At 41.0% G+C, this 19,215-nt stretch overlaps 1 protein-coding gene across 1 annotated transcript in view; it reads left to right on the forward strand.

Moving 5' to 3' along the window:
* Positions 1 to 19,215, forward strand: part of LOC109925306 (docking protein 6-like) — a 383,122-nt gene that overhangs the window by 263,795 nt on the left and 100,112 nt on the right. Inside the window, exon 4 of the mRNA XM_048596077.1 lies at positions 14,854 to 14,973. Within this exon, the coding sequence (XP_048452034.1) occupies positions 14,854 to 14,973 (120 nt within the window). The remainder of the gene's footprint in view (positions 1 to 14,853; positions 14,974 to 19,215) is intronic.

The following is a 19,215-nucleotide window of genomic DNA, read 5'->3' on the forward strand; positions in this document are numbered from 1 at the left end:
CTGATGAAGGGTCTAGGCCTGAAACGTCAGCCTTTCTGCTCCTACGATGCTGCTTGGCCTGCTGTGTTCATCCAGCCCTGCACCTTGTTGTCTAGGATATTCATGATGTTGTTTAGACTGCGAGATTCTCTTGATTGCATTGAGCAATGCAAATTTGTGCAAAACTTTATGGAGAAAGATTAAACACTTGCAGTTATTCAAACCTTATCATAACCACTTGGCATCTCAAAGCACCATATGGTCAATTAAGTAGTTTTGCATTGTAGTCAGTGTCTTAATGGAGAGAGTATAACAGCCAATTTTACAGAAAGTAAACAATAATGACCAGATAATTTGTTCTTTGTTTGTGACATTGATTGAGGGTTGAAGCTACCCACAGACTTCCTAACAGCAAAGATGTATTTGCTGAATATGTAAATATGGAGATCAGAGGATTTTGTTGCAAAAGCAAAGGTTTTATAAAGGCAAGCATTACTTTGCATAATAATTAGTAGGAAGCAGAAAACCTGGAGTTTCATAGTCAGCAAATTCATTGCAGGAAAGATATATTCTTGAACCAACAGGCGTTTGGACCGCTTGGTTTTCACAAAGAAGCTGCATTTAGTCAATAATTTAATAGCATGGAAACACCAAGTTCCCACTCGCTGGTTGTCCCTCATTTCAACAATGATGTCTGCTTGGTCATGAGTTTCTGTTTGTGGCTAAGCAGGTTTATTCATAATGATCTGATCTTTGGGCAATAGAGCAGGATGTCTCAGGAGGTCATTGGGATCCAGAGTGCAGGATTTACTTCCCTCTCTTTCTGTCTGTGTCTGCTTTGCTTTGTCATTAAGGCATCTGGGCTCAAATCATGATGCTGCTGATGGTCAAGTTGTTACTATTTTGAATGATTTTTTAACAAGTTCCACCCAGTCATTAATGTCAATGCAGCCATGCTTCAAGAGGAATTTAAGTGCCCTCAAAGCGTTTTCTTTATCCTGTCTTAAAATGTTGGCCATTTGAAAGTTAAGGGAACAGTGGGCCACCAGGACACAGTGTCCAGTCTATCATGGTTGATATTGCAGTTTTGCCTGAGTACTTGTGGAGCTGTCTTCAAGAAAGACATGAGCGTTTGTCTGGCTGTTCTGTTGAGTCCAAAAAATGTGGCAGAGGCTTTGCTGGTGGAATTTCTCTTGCATTCTTGTGTGTGTCTGATAGTTTCTAAGCAACCTGTTCAGAAATGTTATTACACACCTCTGGAACAGATGGGGCTCGCATCTGCCTCTACCACCCCTGGCAGCGTGTTCCAGACTCCTGCCACTCTTTGTGTATAAAACTTGTCCCTCACAACTCCTTTGAACTTTTCCCCCCTCATCTTAAATCCCTGCCCCCCTAATATTAGACATTTCAACTCTGGGGAAATACATTCTGACCGTCAACCCTATCTATGCATCTCATAATTTTACAGACTTCTATCAAGTCTCCCCTCAGCTTCTGTTGGTCCAGAAAAAAACAATCCGAGTTTTTCTAGCCTGACCTCGTAGGTCATATCCTCCAATCCAAGTAGCATCCTAGTAGACCTCTTCTATGTCCTCTCCAAAGCCTCCACATCCTTCCTGTAACGTGGTGACTAGAATTGAATGCAATATTCTTCAGTGTGGCCTAACTAAAGTTTTTAAAGCTGCAACATGACATCCTGACTCTTGCTCTCAGTTCCCTGACCAATAAAGGCAAGCATGCCATAAGCCGCCATTACTGCCCTATCTGCTTGCATGGCCACTTTCAGGGAGCTATGGATTTGAACCCCAAGATCCCTCTGTACATCAATGCTGTTCAGGCTCCTGCCATTAACTGTATACTTTTCCTTAACATTTGATCTCCCAAAATGCAGCACCTCACACTTACCTGCATTAAACGCCGTCTGGCGTTTTTCTGTCCATTATCTGCAACTGATCTATGTCCCTCTGTATCCTTTGGCAACCTTCTACACTATCCACAACTCGACTGATCTTCATATCGTCAGCAGACTTAGTAACCCACCCATATACGTTTTCATCCAAGTCGTTTATATATATCACAATCGGCAGAGGTCCCAGTACGGACCACTATGGAACATGACTAGTCACGGACCTCCAGCCAGGAAAATACCCTTCCATCACTACCCTCTGTCTACTATAGGCAAGTCAATTCTGAATCCAAGCAGCTAAGTCACTGTGGATCCCATGCCTCTTAATCTTCTGGATGAGCCTACCATGAAGAACCTTGTCGAAAGCCTTAGTAAAATCCATGTAGACAACATCCACTGCTCTACCCTCATCTATCGCCTTTGTCACCTTTTCGAAAAATTCAATCAAGTTAGTAAGACATGACCAACCCTGCACAAAGTGTGCTGACTGTCCCTTATTAGGCCATGCTTTTTCAAATGCATGTAAATCCCATCCCTAAGAATTCTATCCAATAGCTTCCCAACCATCAGTGTGAGACTTTACCGGCCTCTAGTTTCCTGGATTATCCCTATATCTCCTCTTGAACAGAGGAACAACATTAGCCACTCGCCCGTCCCCCTGGACCTCTCCAGTGGCTGGTGAGGATACAAAGATCTTGATCAAGGCCCCAGCAATCCCCTGTCTTGCCTCTCTCAATAATCAGGGGTAGATGCCATCAGGCCTTGGCGACTTTATCCACCTTAATGCTCTTAACACCAACACCACTTCTTTCTTGATCTCAAAATGCCCTAGCATGTTAGCATGCACCACACTAATCTCACTATCCTCCTGGGTGAATACGGATGCAAAGTACTCATTTAGGATCTCACTTACATCCTTTTGCCTCCAAGCACAAATTCCCTCCTTTATCCTTGAGTGGTCCTCTTCTCTCTCTAGTTATCCTCTTGTTTTTAATGTATGTTTAGAATGCCTTGGGGTTCTCTTTAGCCCTACTTGCCAAAGTCATTTAACGGCCCTTCTTGCTCTCCTTATTCCCTGCTCGAGTTCTTTCCTTATATTCCTCACTGACCCTGTCTGATTTTACATCCTAAACCTTACGTATTATTCTTTTTTCCTTTTGACTAAATTCACAATCTCCCTCGTTATCCAAGGATCCCTTCCCTTGCCAGCCTTGTCCTTCCTCCTTACTGGAACATGCAGATCCTGAACTCTGGTCAGTAGGTCTTTAAACAACTCCCAAGTATTAAATTTACTTTAGTTCATGTGTGTCTATACTGATTGGTTTAATTTAGGCACGGAGGTGACTGGTGCGAAAGATTTTCGCATCTGTCTACAGTGATAGGAGTAGAAGGGAGGTTGTGCTGCAAGAACCGGAATCTTTGAGCTGAATTAAAATGCAGTACTTCTAAGGTTATAATCTCTGGATTACTACCTCAGCCACAGACAAATTGGTGTAGGGAAAATAAAATCAAGGAGTTAAACGTGTGGCTTAAAGATTGGTGTGGGTGGAATGCATTTCTGTTGGTGGGGCGCTGGCACTAGTACTGGAGTAGAAGGAAGCTATTCAAGTTGGATGGGCTTCACCTGTGAGAAATCAAATAATTAGGGCTGTAAAAAAAGTCTTTAAACGAATTAATGGGGTGGAGACGTTGGGAGGAGAGAAATGTTGGCTAACAGAGCAAAAGGACATGGTAGCTTTACAGGGCAGCTATTTGGGTAACAAGACCTAAAGTCGCATAGGAAGGTGTAGAATGTACATAGAAAAACAGCAGTAAATAGGGTTGAAGGTGGAATAAATAGTAAAATAAAGAGAAAATTAACAGCTCTTCACTTGAATTAGCATAGTATTCAGAACAAAATAATTGAATTAATAGCACAGAGGTTAATGGGTATGATGTAGGTATTACTGATTGCATGGAGATCATAGCTTGGAACTAAATATTCAGGGGTATGGAGAAAGCAGAAAGGAAGAAAAGGATGTAGTGGGGTAACTTTGTTAGTACAGGATAGAATAAGTAATATGATAGCAAGACATGACCTTGGATTGGAAGACATAGAATTTGAATGGGGTAGGTAAGAAGTAAAAAGCAGAAATAAAACTGATAGGAGTCGTCTAGAGGCTCCCTAACAGTAGCTATACGATTGGACAGTGAATAGGTTGGGAGATAATGAGGTCATGTAAAAAGACAGTCCGTTAATCATTAGCGACTTATTAATTTTCATGTAAATTGGGAAAGTCAGATTGGCGGAGGATGCCAAGAGGATGAATACGTAGTGTATTCGGGACAGTTTTCTGGAACATAATGTTGTGGATCCAAATAGGAATTTGGCTATTTTGGATCTGGTGATGTGTCATAAGACAGACAGTCCGTTAGGGAAGGAAGCTGCCATCCTTGCCTAGTCTGGCCTACGTGTAATTCCAGACCCACAGCAATGTGGTTGACTCTTAACTGCCGTCTGGGTAATCAGGGATGGACAACAAATGCTGGCCTGGCCAGCGACACCCTCATCCCCTGAATGAATAAAAAAAATTACAAATTTTCTCAGTAAACGATCCCCAGGAAACAGTAGCCATAACATTGTCGAATTTAACAATTCTTTTAAGAGGGAGAAAAATGTGTCAGAAACAACTGTGCTTATAACAGTAATTACAAATGAATGAGGGCAAAGATAGCTAGAATAGACTGGGAAAGGTGTTTAGCAGCAAAGAACAAAGGTAGACATTTAAGGAAATAGTTCATGCCTCAAAGCAAGTATTTATCCTAGTGAGAAAAGAGGATTTGGGGAAAGATATAAGCCAACATGGTTAATCAAGGAAATTGAGGAAAGCATTAAATTGAAAGAAAGAAGACATACAATGTGGCAAAGATTAGTGATACACCAGAGGGAAGGCATTACTAGCCAACTAAATGATTATCAGAAGATAATGAAGAGGGAGAAGATAAATTGTGGATAAACCTGTAAGTAATATGAGATAGACAGCAAAAGCTTCTTTAACTATAAAGAAAGGAAAAGAGAAACCAAGTGAAACTTGAGAGAACAAAGCTGGGGAAATAAGAATGGGGAACCAGGAAATGGCAGAGGAGTTGAATAATTTGCATCAGTCTTCACAGTCGAAGACACTAATAGCATTCCACCAATACGAAATATTCAATGAGCAAAAGGAAGAGAGGAAATCAATGTAATAACTCACAAGAGAAAACGTGTTAGGGAAACTAATGATGCTAAAGACTAGGATAACCCCTCAAACTCATTGGTTGCATCCTAGGACATTAAAGAAGTAGCTACAGAGGTAGTAGGTGCATCGATACTAATCTTCCAAGAATACTTAGATTCTGGGAAATTCCCAGAAAGATTGGAAAATCACTAATATAGCATCTTTATTTAGAAAGGGAAGGAGACAAAAAAGCAGGTAACTATAGGCCAGTTAGCTGAACATCTGTTATTGAAAAAAATGTTAGCAACTATTATAACTATTATAATTATACTATAACTATTATAAGGTTTCAGAAATCTATCTAGAATAGCAAGCTCATTAATCTTTCTAATAATTTTTTTTAGCTGTTGGAATTAGCTATTGCATCCTACAGTCTTACAACTTCATTTGAATTAAACTATCAAATACATAGGTCAAGCAAAGAATGAACAAATGAATAAGCATGTTCGTATATACAATAGACATTTATACCATTTAGCTCTTCAAAAAGGAAAATAACAGAACACTATACAAAATTTATGTACTTTGATTAATAGAAGTCTACAACACAATTTGAATGCTTTTCATCATCACCATAGAAGGTGAACTAGACTGGCTTAACTTGCAGATTTGCAGCTCAACAGAAGCATGCAAATATTACCCCAATAAGGATTGAACTGAGTGCCTCATAACCAATGCAAAAACAACTAGTGGTCTTGCACCAAATAGATTGAAAAACTGTTCCAACCATCCTCCAAGCAGCATGTTACTGTAAACTGCAAGACATAATTTGATTGCAACTGGTTTGTGAACAGTTGTGTCACATGAGTACATTTAAAGGGGCCATTACCAAGTCAAAACAAGGCAGACTTGTGAAATTGGTCCTGGTCGTAGCACAAGTGAGTTAAAGCAGGTCAACCATGCCACTTCAATCCTGCTTGATCATTGTGACAGTGTGCTGACAATTTGACTTGATTGTCCCTTTCCATTGAAGGTGTGTCATAGAGCATCATAAAGTTACTGTAAGAAGAGATGACATCATTGATATTATTACACTATGTTGGTGCTTAAAATAGCAATTTGGAGCAAGGTCTCGGACTACCATGTATAATCTCAGTGGATATTAGATCACAATGAGGGACGCTGCAGTTCTATAATGTAATATATCTGCCCAGATCCTGGTTAATTTTTAGTTGGTGCAGCCCATTTACAGTATAGATCATCATGGTACCTCATCATGCTGATTAATTCCACTGGGGTGAGGGGCGCATGGTCAGTTTGGCATGGAGGGGGGGCGGTTTTGCTTCTGATGCAATGTCATTTTTTAAAAATCAAGGCTAATGATCTCAAATGCTCAATTAATTTGGGCTGAAAGGTCATCTTTTACTCTGGTTTCATCAGTTTTGGGGTATTCCACTGAAAAACCTCTAACATAAACACTGGGATCTCCAGGCAATGTGCTTTCCTGGACAACCACATTGATTGTGGAGCTATTACAATTACTGGTGTAACTGTGCTTTTAGAACTAAAAGAGATAAGACTTTAGTGGTTTGAGTTAAGTGGATTGAGTAAGCTCAATTTACTAACAAAACCGTCTGGTTTTTTGATGATAACTGGAATTGCAATATATTGATGTAAGCAACATTAATGCAATGTGCTTACAAAAGAAGCTGCGTAGAAAGAAAGCTGCACAACGTAGTTTCAATACAAAATGCAAAGTTTGCCCCATTTTCTTTACACACTTGGAACATTGCTAACATCCATTGCACCCCTTGATCCAGGACTGCAAGTTTCTTTCTACTGCATAAAAGGTGATTGGGACACTAATTTAGTACCCTAACAAGTTTACATTTTGTTCTGTAACTAAAACAGAGGCTAATGAGCCCAAGAGAAACAATTTTGTTACTTATTGTTGTTTGGTTGTACAGAATTTAAATATTGTATGGAAAAAAGACACTTTTGTCAAAGTCTTTTTCTTGCACACATCAGGACAATTTGCAAGAATGCAAATTTCAAGGGGAAATACTTATATTTCGTGAGAGGAAAATGCTGATTAGAGGCATGTCATTAAAAATACACCCACTAATATTGATTTATTTAAAAATTATTCATGCATATTGCTAATCTGGCCAGCATTTAAGCCCACCTCTAATTGCTTTTGAGTAGGTGGTGGGCTCTGTCCTTGAACCACTGGAATCCATTGGCTGTAGTATGCTCTCATAGAATCATAGAATCACTACAGTGTGGAAACAGGCCCTTTGGCCCAACAAGTCCACACTGAACCTCAGAGCATCCCACCCAGACCCATCCCCCTATAACCCACCTAATCTACACATCCCTGAACACTACAGGCAATTTACCATGGCCAATCCACCTAACCTGCACATCTTTGGACTGTGGGAGGAAACCGGGGAGAATATGCAAACTCCATGCAGACAGTCGCCCGAGGCTGGAATCGAACTCAGGTCCCTGGCGCTGTGAGGCAGCAGTGCTAACCACTGTGCCACCGTGCCGCCCCCAATGTTGTTAAAGAGGGTGTTCTATGATTTTTGACCCAGACACATGAAGCAACGGCTTTCCAACTCACAATGGAATGTAATTTGAGAGTGTTTTGGAGGTAGTGCTAGTCCCATATATCTGTTCCTTTTGCCTCTCTACATGGTAATGGTCATGGGTTTGGAAGGTGCTGTCTGAGGATCCTCGGTGAATTTCTGCAGTGCATCTTGTGGATGGTATACACTGTTACTACTGTATGTCATTGATGGAGGAAGTATATGTTTTTGGATGATGTGCCAATCAAGCACGCTGCTTTGTCCTGGATGGTGTCAGAGCTTGAGTTTTGTTTTGGAGTTTCACTCATTCAGCAAAGTGATAAGTATACCATAATCACTTGTGACTTTAATCTTGATGTTTAATAGGTTAATCAAATTTGAAAGGGTACCTACACAACAAATTCATACAGTGCATTAGGGATAGTTTCATAGTACAAATGTCATGAAGCTAAACAGGGAGTAAGCGATCTTGGATCTGATAATGGGTAATGAGGCTTGTTTCATAAATTACCTCAGAGTTGAAAGATCCCCTAGGAAGTAGTGATCATAACATGATATAATTTAATATTCAGTTTGGGAGTAAGGAGCTTGGGTTGGAAACAACTGTGTTTAACTTTAATAAAGGGAATTACAACAAAATGAGGATAGATTTGACTAAAGCGAACTGGTGGAAAGATTGAAAGGAATGACGGTAAGCAAACAGTGGCAGACAGTTATGGAGGTAATCCATGACTCTCAGTAAAAATATATCCTAATAAGGATGAAAGATTGTAAGAGAGGGATAAACCAATCGTGGCTAACCAAGGAAGTTAAGGAGAGTATTAAGTTGAAAGAAAAAGTATATAAGGAGTCAGAAATAGTGATAGCCCCAAAGACTGGGATAAATTCAGAATCCAAAGGAGAACTAAAAAGATAATAATAAAGACAGAGAAAATAAACTGCAAGGGCAAACTAACAAGGAGTGTAAAATCTGATAACAAGAGCTTCTTTAAATAGATGAAAGGGAAGAGCAAGTTCAAAGTGAACATAGGCCCCTTAGATATTGGGGAGTTGGTCATGGGGAAGTAGGAAATGGTGGAGGAGTTAAACAGATCTTTTTGCATCAGTCTTTAAGGTGAAAGATACTTAAATGTCCCATTAATACTAAAGATTATGGGGGAGTAATTAAGAACCATTTATGAGAGAAGTACTATTAGACAAAGGGGCCAAAGGCAAATAAGTCCCTTGACCCTGATGGCTCATATCCTCAGATCCTAAAAGATGTAGCTACAGAGATAGTAAATGCATTGGTTTTAGTTTTCCAAAATCCATAGATTCTAGAGGATTGCTAATATATCTTTCTTATTCAAAAAGGGAGGGAGGCAAAAGGCATGTAACTATAGGCTAAATAACATAGCATCCATTATTAGAAGAATATTGGAATTAATTATTTAGACAGTAATAGCAGAACATTTAAAAAATCTTAATCTAATCAAACAGAGGTTGCATGGCTTCATGAAAGAGACATCATGTCTAACTAATTTACAGTTTTTTGAGGAAGACTCAACCAGAGTAGATAGAGGGGAATCAGTAAATGTGTTGTATTTGGACTTTCAGAAGGTGTTTGACAAGGACCACACCGAAGGTTAAGTCATAAGATAAGAGTCCGTGTTGTTGCAGGTAGTAAATTGGCATGGATAGAGAACTGGATAATGGACAGCAAGCAAGGAGTGGGGATAAGAGGTTCTTTTTCAGGTTGGTGACCTGTGAGTGGAAGGTTGCACAAGGATCAGCGCTGGGACTGCAACTGTTTACAATACATATGAATGACTTGATGGAAGGAAGAAAATGTACTGTAGCCAATCTGGAGATGACGCACAAATAGGTGGAAAGGCAGGTTATGAGAATGATACAAACAGTTTACAGAAAGAGATTGATATGTTAAATAAGTGAGCAGAAAGTTGACAAATGGAATGTAATGTGGGAAAATGTGAAGTTGTTCATTTTGGAAAGGAGAACAAAAGAACAGTATTATTTAAATAGAGAAACCGAAAAAAGCTATAGCACAAAGGATGTGCTTGTGCCCAAAACGCAAAGCTAGCACACAGATGCAGCAGGTAATCAGGAAGGCTAATGGAATGTTGGCTCCCATTTCAAGAGGGTTGGAGTATAAGACAGTTTAAGTACAGTGTGCTGGTGAGACCACATGTGGAGTACTGTGAGCAGTTTTGGTCCCCTTACTCAAGGAAAGATATTATTTCATTGAAGGCAGTTCAGTGAATGTTCACAAGGATGATCCCTGATATGGAGGGATTGACTTAGAAACAAAGATTTGACAGGTTGGAACTCAATGCAAAAATGAGAGGTGATCTCATTGAAACATATATGGTTCTTAAGGGACTTGATAAAGTAAATGCTGAAAGGATGTTTCCGTTCATGAGAATGCACTCTGATCCTAGGCTTAGTCCCAGAATAAAGTTGAGTGGATTTAAGACTGAAATGAGGAGGAATTTCTTCTTAGAGGGTTGTGGGTCTTTGAAACTCCTTGCCACAGAGAGCTGTGGAGACAGAGTCCTTGTGTATATTTAAATTCCTGGCCAGTCGGGGAATCGAGTTATGGGGAAAATGCAGGAAAGTGGATATGAGGAATGTTGGATCAGTCATGATCCTATTGAATGGCAGAGCAGGCTTGAGGGGATGATTCTATTTCTTAGGATCTTAAAGTGCCTTTTTAGATGCTTTATAGGCTCACAGAAGTTAGGCAGCGAGTTTGTTGCTGCAGGCTTCCTTGCCTCTGAAATTCTGTTATGGCCATGACATATATCATATCACCAGTCCAGTTCAGTTTCTGCTCAATGGACACACCAACAATGTTGATAACAAGGGAGTCAGAGGTGGTATTGACATTGAATGTCAAGGGGCAATGGTTAAATTCACTCTTATTGAAGGTGGTCATTGTCCAGCCTTTTTATATATTATTTGCCAGTTATCTGCCCAAGCCTGGAATATTGTCCAGGTCTTGCTGCATTTGGACATGGACTGCTTCTGTATCTGAAAAGTCATGAATGGTGCTGAAAGATCGTGCAATCGTCAGTGAACGTCTCAAACTTCTGACCTTATGATGGAGGGCAGGTCATTGATGGAGTATTAGGGATAGTTTCCTAGTACAAATATCATGAAGCTAAACAAGGAGTAGGCGATCTTGGATCTGGTAATGGGTGATGAGGCATGTTTAATAAATTACTTTCCCTAGGATCTTTTACTCTGAGGTAATTGACGGAGCAGCTGAGGATGATCATGCCAGGGACACTAGCACCTGGAACTCCTGCAGTGCTATCCTGAAGCTCAGATGACTGACCTCCAACAATCAGTACCATCTTACCATTTTCCTAAATATAACTCCAACCGACAGAGAATCTTTCCTCAATTATCATTGACACTTAACAGTCTCATTCTTGTCTGTCACTCTCCCCTCCCCCCAGAAGTTCAGCATTTTTATCCATATTATTGTTAAGCAAATGCCACTTCTTAGTGCTGTTGATGACCCTTCTTTTGTTTTACTGATGATCTAGAGTCCACTGATGGAATAGTAATTTTCCAGATTAGATTTGTCCCACTTCTTGTGTACAGGACGCACCTAAGCAATTTTCCACCTTGTCAGGGTAATGCAGTGTTGTAGCTTAATTAGGGATTTTGCTTGCTCTGGAGCACAAATCTTCAATACTATCTCTGGAATGATGACAGGGTCCATAACCTTTGTAGTATCCAGTGGATTCAGCCATTTGTTTACATCACCATAAGTTGGCTGAAGACTGTCATCTCTGATACAGGGGTCCAGAGAGGCTAAACTGGATCACCCACTTGACAATTCTGTTTGAAGGTTATTGCAAATGCTTTAGCCTTATCTTTTGTACTGATGTGCTGGGGTCCCCCTTCATTATTGATGCAAATGTTTGTGGAACCTCCTTTTCCAGTGATTTGTTTAATTGCTCACCAACATTGATGACTGGATTTTGTAGTACTGCAGAGCTTAGATTGTGGCTGTGCTTAGTGGTGAACTGACAACATGCCAGTCTCAACAAAAATATGTTCTGCCTGTCACACAAACGAGTAATGTGGTATGGTAATTTCAGTGGCTGTGTGATGCATGTTATGTAGGCCATGTATTCCAAAGACTGGTGGATCATATCAAGTAGCATATTCCTTCAGCTATTTGCAACCATCATGGCATTGACTATTAGACCACACTTGCAAAATTCGCAACACAGTGTCCAATATCGGATACCATTCTACAACTGGGCGACATTTGCTGAATAATCAGGAGTGTCGAAGAATTACACTGACAAATATACTGGAAGCTACATCTATGAATACACAGGGCCCTGTTCCTTGCAAACAGAAAGAACATGAATTTTGCCTGTTTCAACTCAACAAAATAGGTGCCAGTAATTTCTCAGGGAAAAACTCTGGCCGATCAGAGTCAATCTGCCTGGACGAAGATTTAAACAAGTCTGGCAGTTAACTGTCAATCAAAATTTATAGGTACATTGTCCATGGTAATACCTCTGCCACTAGTGTACACTTCCCAGCCAATCAACACTCATCTCATGCTGTTATTTATTGTTTAATAAATCTATATGTCTGATGTGATGTAACATATCCATGGATTTTTTATGAAATCACTTAATATTGTATTGAATTCTGAAGTTCATAAACATCTCCGTTTATATAACATGATAAGCTTTTATTGTTAGGAGGCTTCCTGAGGTCAGTCTAACTTAATTATTTTAACTGGACTCACAACATTATCACCTGTCTGTGACAGTGTTGTCTGTTTGTTAAGTAAAGGGTGGAGTTTTTATGGAGATTTTACATTTGAAATGGCTTTCTGCTGGCATTTCAGCAATCCCTTCCAGAAGTGAAGGTTATTGATAGCTGTAGTGTGCATTTGCCTCCCCTTGATGTAAAGTCTTGGGGAAGAGGTAAGTCCAATGCACATGGGGCAGCCTAAACTGAAGGATACATTCCCCTTCATCCTCTTGTAATTAATCAGTCGTGTGAAAAAGAATGGCCGTTCAACTCCTGGCTCCCACACACACACCAACCATAGGCATGGGCAGTGTCAGATATTCAATTTTTTCACCACTGATGCTTACTGTTAGCAGTGAGTACCATTTACAAGGTGCACAGCACCAACCTGAGACAAGACCTTCCAAACCCCACTAATGCTCAAAATGGAACTGGGGACAATTTGTGTCTCTGCATTACACTTGGGCATGGCAGTCTCAGATATCATCTTTAGGAAATGCACCATAAGCACTTCAGTCTGAAAATCTATTGTTTAAAAACACTGGTTGTCTAGAAATTTGTTGAGCAGACAGTAACACTAGTGGATAAAGTGGTTGGTATAACTTAACAGTTTCTTGCTGGTCTTATAATGTCTCCATTTAATTTTTTAAAGTATTTAGATGTTGTGCAATTATCTTGTTACTCACAGAGGTTTATAAATTCATGAGCATGGATAGGGTGAATAGCCAAGGTCTTTTCTCTAGGATGGGAGAGTCCAGAACCAGAGGGCGTAGGTTTAAGTGAGAGGGGAAAGATTTAAAAGGGACCGAAGGGGCAACTTTTTCACGTGGAGGGTTATGCGTGTATGGAATGAGCTGTCAAAGGAAGTGGTGGAGGATGGTACAATTACAACATTTAAAAGGCACCTGATGGCTATTTGAATAAAAAGGGTTAAGTGGGAAATGCGCCAAATGCTGGCAAATGGGAGTAGATTAATTTAGGATATCTGGTCAGCATGGACGAGTTGGACCGAAGGGTCTGTTTCCATGCTGTACAGCTCTGACTCTGTAACCCAAGCCATTTTGTTGTTATGGTTCGTTAGTTTGGGAGCAGAAATAGGAAAAGCACAGTATTTGGCTACGTACAGCATTGTGTTGTGCTTCAAGTAAATATTTATATCCACAGTGTTTTCCAGTTCATATGCTTAGGCTTGGGCATTCTGACCCAACTCTGTAACCCAGAAATTTTGAATCCAAAATTGTTCCCAAGCATTCCAGACTAGAAAAGTTACAATGTAGGAATGAGACAAAATTCAAAGACTGAGGAGCCTACAAAGTTCAGGGGAGATATAAAGTCTTGGGGAAGCGGTGAACCCAATGCACATGGGGCAGCCTAAACTGAAGGATATATTCCCCTTCATCCTCCTGTATCTAATCAGTCGTGTCAAAAAGAATGGCCCTTCAACTCCTGGCTCCCACACACACACCAACCATAGGAGTATTCAGTTCTTTCACCAATGATGCTCACTGCTAGCAGCGAGTACCATTTACAGGATGCACAGCACCAACCTGAGACGGGACCTTTCAAAACCATGACCTTTTCCATCTAGGTACATGGGAATACCACCACCTGAAAGTTTCCCTCCAAGTCACTCAACACTCCGACTTGGAAATATAGAGCCATTCCTTCACAGTCACTGGGTCGGAATCCTGGAAATTCCTTCCCTTCCTAATGTAACTGTGGATGTACCTACAGCACGTGGACTGTAGCAATTCAACAAGGCAGTTCACAACTACCTTCCCAAAAGTAATTAGAACTTGGCATTAAATGCTAGCTCAGCAAGCCCACATCCCGTGAATTAATTAAAAATATGTTGATTCAATTGTCTTGTTAATCTGCTCCATTGCCTATTATTTATTTTTACAAATATGGCAGGTGTCTGTTCTTTTAGGGGGAAAACAGGTTGCTGGTGTGGACAGGAACATGATGGGCTAACCACCTGTCATATTTAAACACCCCTTACCCCTCTGAAAACACATCCATCACAACAGGCCATAAATTCCAGGCATTAACTGACACATAATTCCTGTCCTTACAAAGCATTGCCTGCTGTTACAACAAATGAAATATGTGTGTGACCTGTGTCCAAAAATAATACTGTCGTAACTGAGGAATTTATTATCAGTTTGTCTATATTGATCTACTACCCATTTTGAATATCAATTCTGACTGATATCTGTTTCAAATAAAAGGTTACATTTTATAAATAAATCCAAGGATGTGTGAACTAAAATCTGAATATCTCAAGTTGCAGATGTGTTTCATTGCTTTGATTTGGTATTCATATTTGCAGTCTGAACAGTATTGACAGGTGTGATGATCTCATGTGTTCCATGTATATTTTTCCCCACAGAACTGGAAGCAGAGGAATGGTGTAAGCTTCTTTCTGTTGAATGCTTGGGATCCAGGCTCAATGATATCAGCTTTGGGGAGCCAGACCTACTAGCAGCTGGAGTTCAAAGAGAACAAAACGGTAGGCCTGAATATTCCCCGATGTATCAATAGGGATATTGAGCACTTCGGCAAAATAGCTCCATTACCAGAGCCCAAGTGATATATCTGATTCATGTTTGTACATCTTTTTATGCCTTGACTATGTAATACCACCTTGACTAAAATCAATCATTGATCTGAGCAACATTTCCTCTTCGAAGGACTGACATGTACTATGCTGTAGCCTGTAATGCCTTTCTACATGTTTTCATCTGTTTCTTTAATACTGTCTCTCCACTTCATTACCATACTTATTGAGATTCAATTCCCTGTTAGCATCTCAGATGATGTTTTCAGTTATTTTCCATGGTCAGCCTATAGGCTAATCTGCTACTTTTGCGTGTTTGAAAACACTGCCCTGGGTAGCTCTTTTCCTCAGATTTGATTCAGATACAATCCTCATTCTTATTACACAGGATTACCAGGATATAAAGCAGTGAACTAAAATGTCTGAGATAACAAGGTGTAGAGCTGGATGAACACAACAGGCCAAGCAGCATCAGAGGAGCCGGAAAGCTGACGTTTCGGGTCTGGACCTTTCTTCAGAAATGAGGGCGGGAAAGGGGATTCTGAAATAAATAGAGAGAGGGGGGAGGCGGATGGAAGATGGATAAAGGAGCAGATAGGTGGAGAGGAAACGGACAGGTCAAGGAGGCGGGGATGGAGCCAGTAAAGGTGAGTGTAGGTGAGGAGTTAGGGTGGAGGTTGGTCAGTCCAGGAAAGACGTCAGGTCAAGGAGGTGGGGTTGAGGCTGGTAGGTAGGAGGTGGGGGTCGGGGTTGAGGTGGGAGGAGTGGATAGGTGGGAGAAAGGACGGACAGGTTAGGGAGGCAGGGATGAGCTGGGCTGGTTTTGGGATGCGGTCGAGGGCGGGGAGATTTTGAAGCTTGTGAAGTACACATTGATACCATTGGGCTGCAGGGTTCCCAAGCGAGATATGAGGTGCTGTTCCTGCAACCTTCGGATGGCATTGTTGTGGCACTGGAGGAGGCCCAGGATGGACATGTCGTCCAAGGAGTGGGAGGGGGAGTTGAAATGGTTCGCGACTGGGAGGTGCAGTCGTTTGTCGTGAACCGAGTGTAGGTGTTCCACAAAGCGGTCTCCAAGCCTCTGCTTGGTTTCCCCGATGTAGAGGAGGCCACATTAGGAACAGCGGATACAATATACCACATTAGCAGATGTGCAGGTGAGCATCTGTTTGATGTGGAAGGTTTTCTTAGGGCCTGGGATGGGGGTGAGGGGGGAGGTGTAAGGGGCAGGTGTAGCACTTCCTGCGGTTGCAGGGAAAAGTGCCGGGGGTGGTAGGGCTGGTGGGGAGTGTGGAGCGGACAAGGGAGTCATGGAGAGAGTGGTCCCTCCGGAAGGCAGATAAGGGAGGGGAGGAAAAATGTCTTTGGTAGTGGGGTCGGATTGCAGATGGCGGAAGTGGCAGAAGATGATGCGTTGCATCCAGAGGTTGGTGGGGTGGTACGTGAGGACGAGGGGGATTCTGGTTTGGTTGTTATTGTGTCTAATGGCTCAGTGGTAACATCCCAACTGTGCTTGATGGGAAGAAGAATGATGCCACCAATCCTCGCTTCTTTGGCTGGATCTAATTGATCCTAACTGATTTACAATGGTAGAGAAATAACCACAGTTAGAACTTAACAAGAATAGGTTCTTAAATATAGCTTATTGCATGATAGCAATCAGGTTCATGTTACATTAGTTTGTTAGATATTGTTACTATGTTTACAACGAGACCTGTGGATATGGGTCTGCACTTGATGCAAGCCTGAGACGTTGTGCCTTGTCTCTAGCCAAATGAGCCAGATATCAGGTTGAGTGGAGCTTAATGCTACTCAGAATCATTAACTTATGTAATAGCTCCCGACAAGCATTTATGCCTTAGTCAACTTGCACCTATTTAGTTAGATCAAGAGATAACGTCTCCTGGCTCCCCTTTGTCTAATGTGCTCATTACTTCCTCAAAAAAATCACAGAATTGTTAGGCATAACTTCTCTTGATCTTCTGGAAGTTTCTTCTCCTGGATTTATCAGATCTTTTTCACTCTTGTACCTTGTATTAAGTAGTGTGCCCACCACTGATCACCATGTGGTATTTGTAGGTGGGAGGATACTTCCACCATGTGTCTTTCTTCTAATTTAGTTCTAAAGGTCGAATAAATTTACACTGGTGGAGAACAGCCACTATTGAATATTGATACGAGGCTCTTGACTTAATAGGCATTTTGTTTGAAGGTAGCAATTAGGCATACGTCACATTGTTTTGTTAGATATAGTTACTGAGACTGTGAGCAGACCTGTGGATGTAGATGTGTGCTCAATGATACCCTAAGTTGTTCTCTCTTATCTGTACCCAAACCAGCATGATATCATCAGATTGGGTGGCGTTTACTGTGGTTGCCAACATTAATGCTTTTGGAAAAATTACATTGTACAACTACCTCTGGACCAGATGCTCTACGTTTGAGCCCCATGTCAAGACTTGATGGCCATGTAAAATACATCCATAATCTGGCCACACTAGTTGATTCTCAGCCTTTAAATCGTTGCAGTATGGCTGATGGTGACTGATAAGAATTGGGAGAGTTTCCTGGTTAGTCATCCTGCTGAAAGCAATAACAAACCACTGTAGTACTTTGCCTGTAAGCACTCATTTCTTTTTAGTCCTTCAAGCTGCCTCCTATTTTCTCTCATTTGAGTCCACTTTGTAGCCATCTATTTATTTCAACTTCATTGGCATGCCCTAGTTTCCCCTTAAATGCCTTCCTGTTGTTTGCCCCAGTCACTGCCTGTGATAATGAGTTCCACATTCTTACCACAATTCAGGTTTTAAAAAAAAAAAATTTTCTGGATCCCTTTTTGGATTTCTTGCTCACCACCTTTATATTGATGATGTTTACTTCAACTGTTCTCTGGAAAAGGCTGTATTTTCTCTGCAGTCACTCTAACAAAATCTTTCATAGTTTTGAGGACCTAAGTTGGGTCACCCCTTGGATCTTCAAGCAAAAAGAGACCCATCCTGTCCTTCTTTCCCTGATTTGTAAGTGCACATATTTTTGGTACTTTTTCTTTATAAATCTTGTCTGTACCCTCTCCAGTGCCTCTATATTGTTTTGTAACAAAATGCCAGCTAGCACTGTGCTCAGTGTTCAAAGTAAGGTCTAACCAATGCTCAGTGCAGGTTTAGCATAACTTCCTACTTTTAATTCTGTTTATCTGGAAATAAAACCTAATGCTCTATTTGTTTAATTTATAACCTAAAAACTTCTAGTGTTTGATAAATTTGTGCTTGGAGATTCCTTCGTTCCAGTTTCCCATTGAGACTTGCACTTTCCATGTAATAAGCAACCTGCCTATTCCTCCTATCAAAATGTACTACCTCACATCTATTTGTGTGAATTCCATTTGCCAACTATTTGCCCATTCTATAATTTTGTTAATTTTCTTCTTGGATGTGTTGCAGTCCTTTGCATTGTCTATCCCCTCCCACTGGCTTCCAACCCCCAAATTCGCCGTCAACCGTGTATCAAGTAAATGCACTTTTAATTCAAAAATCCAAATTGTTAACGTAGATTGCTAACAACAGTGGTCCCAGCACTGTGGTCATTTTGGAACCCCATTCCCCTGGAGGAGGTTGAAGGGATCATTTAGAATTTGTATCACAGTCAGTTATTACTTACTTAAACATATTGATCTGCCCAAGATACGATGTTCGTCCTTTTGACAATTCATTTGTTGGAATTTTGTATCACATTAGTTCATAAAATTCAGTGTAATTAAAATGCACAAAAAGATAATTGAAATGAACCTTCATGACCTAAGATGCCCACACAGTCCAGAACCAAGTGGTTTGAAAAGGGTGAGTGTTAGAACATATGATATGAAAGACTACCACCTGGTGGCTCTGACATCCATCATTATAAAGTGCTTCAAGAGGTTGGCCAAGGCTCACATCAACTCCAGCCTCCCAGATTGTCTAGACCCCTTGCAATTTGCCTATTAGTGCAACAAGTCCCTGGCAGATGCCTTCTCCCTGGCCCTGCGCTCATCCCTGGAACATCTGGACAACAAGGATACCTACATCAGGCAACAAGGTGCAGGGCTGGATGAACACAGCAGGTCAAGCAGCATCATAGGAGCAGAGAGGCTGACATTTCGGGCCTAGACCCTTCATCTCTCTGCTCCTATGATGCTGCTTGACCTGCTGTGTTCATCCA

Source organism: Rhincodon typus, chromosome 4 (genome assembly GCF_021869965.1).
Source record: "Rhincodon typus isolate 14 chromosome 4, sRhiTyp1.1, whole genome shotgun sequence".
Classification (NCBI taxonomy): domain Eukaryota; kingdom Metazoa; phylum Chordata; class Chondrichthyes; order Orectolobiformes; family Rhincodontidae; genus Rhincodon; species Rhincodon typus.